The sequence below is a fragment of the Simochromis diagramma genome, unplaced genomic scaffold (assembly GCF_900408965.1).
Source record: "Simochromis diagramma unplaced genomic scaffold, fSimDia1.1 OVJJ01000320.1, whole genome shotgun sequence".
NCBI classification, from domain to species: domain Eukaryota; kingdom Metazoa; phylum Chordata; class Actinopteri; order Cichliformes; family Cichlidae; genus Simochromis; species Simochromis diagramma.
Genome location: NW_024386773.1, coordinates 2,984,482 through 2,993,115, shown reverse-complemented (window position 1 = coordinate 2,993,115; position 8,634 = coordinate 2,984,482). Strand labels below are relative to the sequence as shown.

General features: G+C 41.2%; 1 protein-coding gene across 1 annotated transcript; it reads left to right on the top strand.

Moving 5' to 3' along the window:
* The first annotated feature begins 2,869 nt into the window (after positions 1 to 2,869).
* mych (myelocytomatosis oncogene homolog) lies at positions 2,870 to 8,148 on the top strand. The gene is made up of 3 exons (XM_040003722.1): positions 2,870 to 3,147; positions 4,674 to 5,202; positions 5,895 to 8,148. The coding sequence occupies exons 2-3, from the start codon at positions 4,683 to 4,685 to the stop codon at positions 6,443 to 6,445; spliced, it is 1,071 nt and encodes a 356-aa protein (XP_039859656.1). The 5' UTR covers positions 2,870 to 3,147; positions 4,674 to 4,682; the 3' UTR covers positions 6,446 to 8,148.
* Positions 8,149 to 8,634: the final 486 nt, after the last annotated feature.

Below are 8,634 nucleotides of genomic sequence, written 5' to 3'. Positions count from 1 at the left end.
ATGTGACCCACCCTGTTCTAACCTGTTAATGAACACATAGAAAAATCTGCAGATGTCTTAGACTGTTACACATTTTTGCAGTTGCTGCTATGATTGCATTCATAGGATCCCTTTGTGTCCTAGATTACGCCATTTTGCAGGTCTGGCTGTATTTGCTCATTTAAGGGACTTGTTTGTAAAAAAACAAAACAAAAAACCAAAAGTCAGAAAAATTGTTTTTTTTGTTTGTTTGTTTGTTTGTTTGTGGGTTTTTGTTTTTGTTTTGTTTGGGTTTTGTTGTTGTTGTTTTTTTTTGGGGGGGGGGGGGGGGGGGGTATTTTATTGAAAGTTCTAAGCAGGAACCAGCCCTCCAGCTCACACTTTGAAAACCACCAGCGTCAGTGTGCACAGCTTCTATGTGAATGAGCTTTGCTGTCTAATTAAAGCAGCAGCAGCCTGTCTGTCTGTCTGCGCAGTTACATGCTGCCGGATGAAGATTCCTAATAAGGAGGAGATCGTAGCGGAGAACACACACAGTGTTAATCCCATTCCCTGGTTCCTTCTCTCACACCCCTCAGGCTTTGGCTGTGTGTGTGTGTCCTAATAGCTTTCTTATGCCATCCAGTTCACTGGCCGGTCAGTTGGTTTGTCAGTCAGTAAGTCAGTTGATAAACCTTTTACCTCATCACTCAGCAATCTAATTTCAACCTAACATAAAACTGTAATTTACCCACTGGTGACTTTAGAGAAAGTCCTCTGATTTATTTACAGCACTTTTCAGAAGTATAACTATCTTCTATGACTAGAAAGTGTAGGAGTTTAACAGAAGTGAAAGCAAACACATCACATGCTGAGAGTTTTTGAAGAAAACCTCAAACTACTCTGATTTTAGCAACATTTTGCAGTTTGTAAATGTGTTAAAGTGTTGTTTTAACTTCACTCATAACTAATAGCAAATGATCATCTGATTTCAGCTGAGTTTAACAAAGGTTTCATGTGGTGGTGCAGATGTTTGAGGGAGGATTCATGTGAAAGCATCTGGAAATCCCAGAATTAAGAAATTAGTCAGAAAACGAAGAATCCAGTCATTCGGTCAAGATGTTCAACATACTCAGGTGAAACTGGGCCAACCACCAGTCAGTTTGCCAGTTGGCCTGTAGGTGGCACATTAATCCACTTATTTAGCCTGCTCCCTGCTCTTTGTGTGAATGTTCACTGCTGCTGTAACAAAATGTTCTTTCTGCTGCTTGTGATCTCTATCTGTAAAAAAAAAAAAAAAAAAACCAAAAAAAATATCTTCTAAAATGTGGAGCAGCAGATTGCTTCTTTAGTGCAAGTTCAGTGCAGCTTTGCTGTTGTTGTCTGTGTGATATTAATACTTCACCCTCTTGTGAAAACGCAGAGTACACTTTCACACTCAGCAGAAAGTAGTTTACATGTGGCAGACCACCTAGGAGGCTGCGATTACATCTAAAGACGCAGAGTATGCTCAGAAAAGCAGTGTGTGAATAACAGTGAATGAAGAAGAGCTGTTACTTTACATGTTTGAATACATGCTGGGGTCTTTGAGCTTATAATAAGAGACTTTTTTGTGGAGACTTATGCATTACATAAGTCATGATCATCTTAGTAAATACGTAATTTAAAAAATAAATACAGACACACTTTTAATGCATGTAATAAAGCTCATTTTAAAATCATTGGCACGTGTGTTGGGTTTAATTTAATTTATAAAAAGGGGTTGGTATAAGATTTCCTTACAGTGTTCCTTGGACTTTGCTAAGAACTCACGTGAACAGGCTAACTGGCAATCTGATTGGCCGACGTGTCTGCACGTGTACCGGCAAAATCCTTGACGGTTACGTAAGTGGAGCAGCGCAAGGGACTCACTGGATGGAGGGCTACAGTGTCCGAGTGGGACGACTGGAAGATAATTTATTACAAGGAAGGATCTGTAAACGATCAGTTAGGAAATAATGGAGGAAACAGTAAAATGTGCATATGTTGTGTTTGTTCATTCCGTTTTGTTTGAATTTATTCTGCAACAAAATATACAAAAACTACATCATAGATAAATAAACATTAGCATTTTCTGAAGAATAAAAAGGACATTTTCGTGTTTGAAATGTTTAATTGTGCATAAGCTTAAAGTGGAGTAGGTGATATGATGACGCTTTAGGTCCTTTAGTTTGTAGTAGTAGTAGTAGTAGAGGGGGAGGGGTGGATGGTGAAACACTCTCGCAAGAGTTGGATTTGGAGGATAACGTGGCTCTGAGAGCACTCAGTCCATCTGTATGTCAGCCTGTCTCCCCTTCTCATATTACAATTAAAGGGACAAAGAGGGGGAGGAAACGCGGTATAAACCCCTTAACCCGTAAAATGCGTGAGCGTATCCTCTACATTCTCCAGTAATGAGTGAGATGTATGTGTTACTCATTTTTAATCTCTGAAATATATCATTAAAAAATAATAAAAATGTTCATTTTAACACCTCAAGTGTGGTTCACTTGACTGTTTTATCATTTAGACTGTCACAAATCACTGTTTAAATGGTTTTATATTGGCTTAACTCTGTTGTAGCTTTCAAATGACGCCTTAAGGCGAGAATGAGAAAAGTAGGCAGGCAGTGAGCAGTTAGATACCCGGCTTTTTCTCAGTCCACGTGTGTTTCTTCCCAACTTTACCCGCCACCGTATTCCTGGAAATCAAGCAAGCGTATGTATCACTCCGCGCATAGTCCCGGCTTCAGTGCGCAATTAAACCAAATTGCCGTCACCCCCTTTTTTTCCGCGTGGACTTAATCAAAAGAGAAACCGACGGCGGTTATATCAGCGGTGGATCTGATTGCCGTTAACGACACTTTGTTGGCTATTATGTTTTGGCGCGAGTTTAGCGGCGGCGGAAGGATCGCGGCGTACGCCCTGTATTAAACTCAGTGACCGCTGCAGCCACACCTACTCTGGCTGATACAAGCGGCGGAGGAGAGAAGAAAAAGCAGGATACACCCGAAATGCTGCCCTGCACAAACTTCAATTTTACACGCAGAAAGTTTCACTTGGGCAGGATTTTCTAGTCGTTTTTGTCTCGCTGTGGACTTTGCTGGATAAATAGGGCATTTCTACTTTTTGTCTTTATTTTGAGTGCACTCTCCTGTAAGGACAGTTGAAGGTAAGACAGCTGTTTTATCAGAAACCTCATTGCACACATGTGAGAATGGGAGTTATGTGCATTTCTTTGTATTTTTTTCTCTTTTGGTGTATCTTAGCGGTGCTTCAAAGAGGAAAAAATGACTGCCGGTTTCACGTGGGGTCCCGGCGCTGTTTAACGCATGCGGGGTTTAAATGACCGTCAACGCCGGTTAACCTTTAAATCCTTTTACGGACTTTGAGCTTTTACGAACGGTTGACTTTTACTTTTCTTACGGAGATTCATTCTTAGACTCCGTGTAGTTATTTATATTCTATTTTTCTAGTGTGTCACCTTAGTGAATTTGGTTAAATGAATCATTGCACAATAGATTCTGCAGATGCATGAAGGCAGGACGACCTAACAGCAGATGCGTTCAAAAACTTAAGGAAATTCGTGCTCTTCTATTTTCACATTCCAGCTGTGCTTGGTCTCAAGTATTTTTGGTCGAAGTCCTTCTTTCGTGCAAGAGATATTTTGGATACGTTAAGAGAGAGGGAAGTGTAGAATGTATTTAATATTGCTGCGTAATCGTTGTCTGCGCTCTGCATTTAAGTTGTAGCTCAGCTTTTCCCAGGCCGTGATGGTAAAGAAAGGCAGCCTTTAACTCCCGGACACACACTGCTGCTTTTGTTCTCCCACACTGCCTGCTATACATGCACATACCATACGACCCCACAGGAGTATTATAAGAGTTCCCCCTCCCCCAAATAGGACCATAGGTCAGGCTGTTCCAGCTGAAACGACCTTGGTTAAATGAGAAATGCTCATTTTTGGTGTGTGGTTTTTTTTTTTTTGTTTTGTTTTGTTTTCAGTGAAACTTTTTTAAAGCTTTTGTCGTTAAAGCTTTTGGGAGTGGCTTCTAATTGAGTAGAAAATCAACATGTAGTGTCCCATGCATGTTTTTGCGTGTGTGTGTGTGCTTAAGTGTATTTCTGAACAGAGTTGGGGAAACTGTCCTTTGTGTTGTGCCAGAAAGCTGAGGGTTTTTTTTTTTTTTTGTATTTGTGTTTAACAGCAGCAAGCAGCCTAAGTATCGTAGCAAATGCAACACCCATTCCTTTAGACTCAGAGTATTGTTTTTTTATGTCAGCAGCCAGCCTGACTTAATTTGCGAGTGTTTTATTATTCTGAGTAGGAACAATGTAAATGGTGGAAAGAGGTGTAAAGTTTCTGTGTCCCAGCTGTTCCTGTGATGTCATGGGAAGGGGGGTGTTTTTTTTGAGGAGGGGGGGGCTTAAGGGCCTCCCCAGGAGCAGAGGGGCGGGGTTATAGTGATGTAAACACAGATAAAAAGGTAGAGCCTGCAGGTTGGGGACTCAGTCTAGAGGAACAGGTTAAAACTATCACTACAACAGGTGTTGCTGCTGCTGGGATTAACCCAATAGACGCTGACTCTGCGCTGCTGTAAAGACACTACTGGATCAGCTTCTCTGGATTTTAACTTTATAAGCTCCACTACCTCTTAGATTTTTAATTTATACCGTTTTTTGTTGTCGTTGTCACAGATTTCAAACATGTTGGAAAGTTTCACTCAGTCGCAGGACTGGTTTTGTTCAGAGCCGCTGCTCTTTGATGACGAGTTCTGCCAAAGCCTGATGAAAGACCTCCAGGCATTACCGACACCTCCGCAGTCGCCCCCCATGAAGTCTGGGCTGGGTGGTGATAAGCCTCTGTCCAAGGAGGACCAGCTCAGCTACGTGTCGGATATTCTACTGGAGGACCATGACATGCAGCTCAACTGGCAGTGTGACTTCTTCCACTCTGATGCTGAGAAAGAAGGCGAGCTTAACCAGCCCTCCTCTGAGGAAGCTGAGGACTGCCTCTGGCAGTGCCTGACAGCTGAGGAGAAGCTTGTCTCCTCAATACTCGGTTGCAGCCCCGTACTATCTGACATTGATACCCGCATCTTTGAGGAGATCGCCGGCTCCACACTCGACTGCCAGAGCCTTATGGAAGCTCCGGAGCCTAGTGAAGCCACATCAGACTATGGATCAGTTGGTGGCGAGCTGTCTACATATTCGTCTAGCGACTCTGGTAAGTTGAATGTTTTCATTAAGTTGTAATGCTGATGATCAACTCTTACTTTAATCTCAGTCCTGCTTTGTTGTTGCAGTGCTTATCAGTATAAACACCCACACCCAGAACAGCCTCACTGGCATTTCATTGACAATTCTGTTAATGTTTACTGGCACTAAGCCCAAACTGTTTTGTGTTCAGCTTATCAAGACAGCAGCACCCACCTTTAATCTGCAGAAGCCTTAATGGCTGAAGTGTGTTATTAAGGTGTGGGTGAGGTTTAAGATGTTGAGTGACATTAAGTAGATTAGGGGTTTTAAGAGAAATATGTGTGTGACTCATGTTTAGCAGTGAGAGTTGTGGCTCAATCATTACGCTTTTAATGAGTCATTTTACTGCCTTAAGCCCTGCAGCATCTCTGGGCTAGAACGGAGATGGCAGATTGGTATTTATATTAGTTTTTCAGTGGTTACTATCTCTTAGGATATGATAGCTTGTTGTGATTTGGTAATTTCACTGGAATTCTTTGTGGATGTTGTAAACTTTTAACTATTTCAAGTTAGATTTTCACAACTGACTGGTGTCCTTCGGTGGGCTTTGTGCAGTCTGTACGGTGTGTCCTTTTAAAAGTTGTGCCACAACCCACCAAGATTATGACATGGTAATGGGGGGCCAAAGAACTACTCTAATTTTTTATTTTTTTCTTACAGAGGAGGAAATTGATGTGGTGACTGTGGTCCGCTGTTCCTCAAGTTCCTCCCCTGAGCCTTCATTGGCTGAACGTCAGCAGAAGCAAGAAGAGGAACAACGTGCTCGGCAGCGATACCGCTTTGAAATCCAGCTACAGCACAACTACGCTGCTCCCTGCCCTGCATCACCGCCGCCATCAAACAAGCGTGCACGAGGGAGCGATGGCCCGTCACGCTTCAACTGCCTTTCGCGCAGTTCTTCTTCATCAACCTCATCGCGTCACTCATCCCGAAACTCAACAGAGACGGAGGATGAGGAGGAGCGGAGAAAGACTCACAATGTGATGGAGAGGCAACGCCGAAACGAGCTAAAGAACTGTTTCATGCGCTTGCGCGACAACGTGCCTGAGCTGTCGCACAATGACAAGGCATCTAAGGTGGTGATCTTGAAGAAAGCCAGAGACTGTATTTATAGTTTAGAGGATGAGTCCCACAGACTGCAAACCAGGAAAGACAAACTTAAAGCCAAACAGGAAAAGCTGAAAGCCAGACTAGAGCAGCTCCGTAGGTAACGGACCAGGATTGGACATTTGTAGGTTTTCAGAGACTTCTTGGGTCGGGGAGGGCGGGGCAAGGGAAGAGACTTTGTAGATAGATGGGAGTAAGAAATGGCTTTTCCTGCTGGAAAGCGCACATACAGTTGTTTCTGTCATGTAGACTGTATATTCACATGCACACAGTTTCCCTGGACATGATATAACACACATTGCCTCATAATTAATCATTGTCATGCCTTGACTGTAGAGTGTAGTGCATTTCTTTCTTTTCTTTTCTTTTGGTCCCCCTGCCACCTCAATACACAAGACAAAGGCAACATCCTGTCATTTCTTTTGTGTCATCTGTGGGAGTATGTCAAATGTCAATGATTTAAAGCGAAGTCTCAATTAGACCAATTAACTGGAAGCCACTGCAGTACAGTGTTGTAGTTTAATGAAACTTGAATATTATTTTCAGGATCTTTTATAGCCATATTGCCTATGATCCCTCCATTCTCACAGGTCTTTGGTGGCTTTAGAGTTAATTGTGCTTTATTAACTTTGACTTAATGTCATTACAAAGTTGTGCCTTCAGCCTTGTATGGCTTTTATGTTTGGGCTAAACACAACTATTACAGAATGTGTGTTAATCCCAATGCTGTACACAGCAATGCTTGGCCTCAGTTCAGCTCAACACTAGTTCACTCACTGAGTCATGTGTTATCTGTTAAGCTCAAAGGTGAGCCATATTAAGTGGACTTCAGGTTTGTTTTTTTTGTTAAGACTGAACTGCAAGCTTTGCAAAGCAGCCAAAGTTTGGGCAAAATCTCTAACATTTATACTTTGCATGTGTGTGTGTTTGTTTGTTTGTTTGTTTGTTTTTAATAAACAAAAAGAGGACAGACTCAAAGTTTTAAATTAATAGTCGGAGGAGGCTGCAACAGCCGCAATCATAGTCACTTGATTCAGTCATCTTGCTTTGTGTCAGTTCAGGTGAGTAAGTGTCATTTTGATTGGTCAGTTGGTGGCCCTTGTACTTGGATCAAATTGTAAAAAATGAACAGTGTTTAAAAGAAACAAATCACACTACTTATGATTTGAAATAAACATTTTATGTAAAGACTTATAAATCAACAAGGGCCACTCACTAATAAACATTCCCTGTTTTGAAAGGTTGGATTCACAGGCTGCTCTATACTCTCGCTGTAACACAAAAAAAAAGACATGAACATGTCCAGCAGAATCCTGGACTGTCAGGTGATTAATTTGCTGATGTTGCTATTAAGGTTAATAATGAAATGTGCAGATGGCTTAATTAGGTTTTGAAGTAAGTTCTTCCTAAATCAATAAGTATTTGACACGTTGATAGCCAGAAGCAGTTTTGCCTTGAGATGCGTGCTGTTCAGGACACTGTTTCCTTTGTTTTCTTCCAAACCAGTTCTTTCAGGGAAGCTTAATTGTATTTCTGCAAATATTTAACTGTTCATTTCATAGAAATTAGTCTTATAACTGCCTTGTAAACATGCAGTGAGCAGGGATGACTCAATTTTCTTTAGGAAACCTACCTCCACCTGGCTGCAATCGGGCCTGTGATGTTTTTGTTTGCCTTTTGTTCTGTTGTACATATTGTACAGTTCTTGTTCAAGTGTACATTTAATATTGTAATATAACTTATTTTAGTCTTATTCATTCTTTGTTGTGAATGCACTTTTTAAATAAAATTTAAAGTGTAAATTAGAGATGAAGTTTTTTGTGTGGTAATTTATTATGTGTTGTCAGAGCACTTACAAGAAGGGACAATTGGGGGGGGGACTGTGACATGCTATTAATGTCTCTTGCAAAAAACCACTTGATCAATATACCTGAAACTTTTTACCGCCTAAGAGAACCTCTCTCTTCATACCCATTTAGTATGAGCTCATCTTTTATTGTAAATAAGTCTATTTTACAAGAATGCCCTGACAAAGTAATATAGTAAAGTCTGTGGAAGTTGCATAGTAATACACATATACAGCAAAAATGCACAAGTATAGATGCTAAAGAATGAAATATTTGTTAGCTGGTTCCCAGAGAAAGGAAGAGTAAATCTGACTTCCAAATAAATCTGGAAGTCGTCTGCATAAACATGGAAACTCAAATGATGCTTCTAGGACAGGGGTGTCAACCTTATTTTATATTGTGAGCCACATATAGACCACTTTGATCTTAAGCAGGCTGGACCAGCA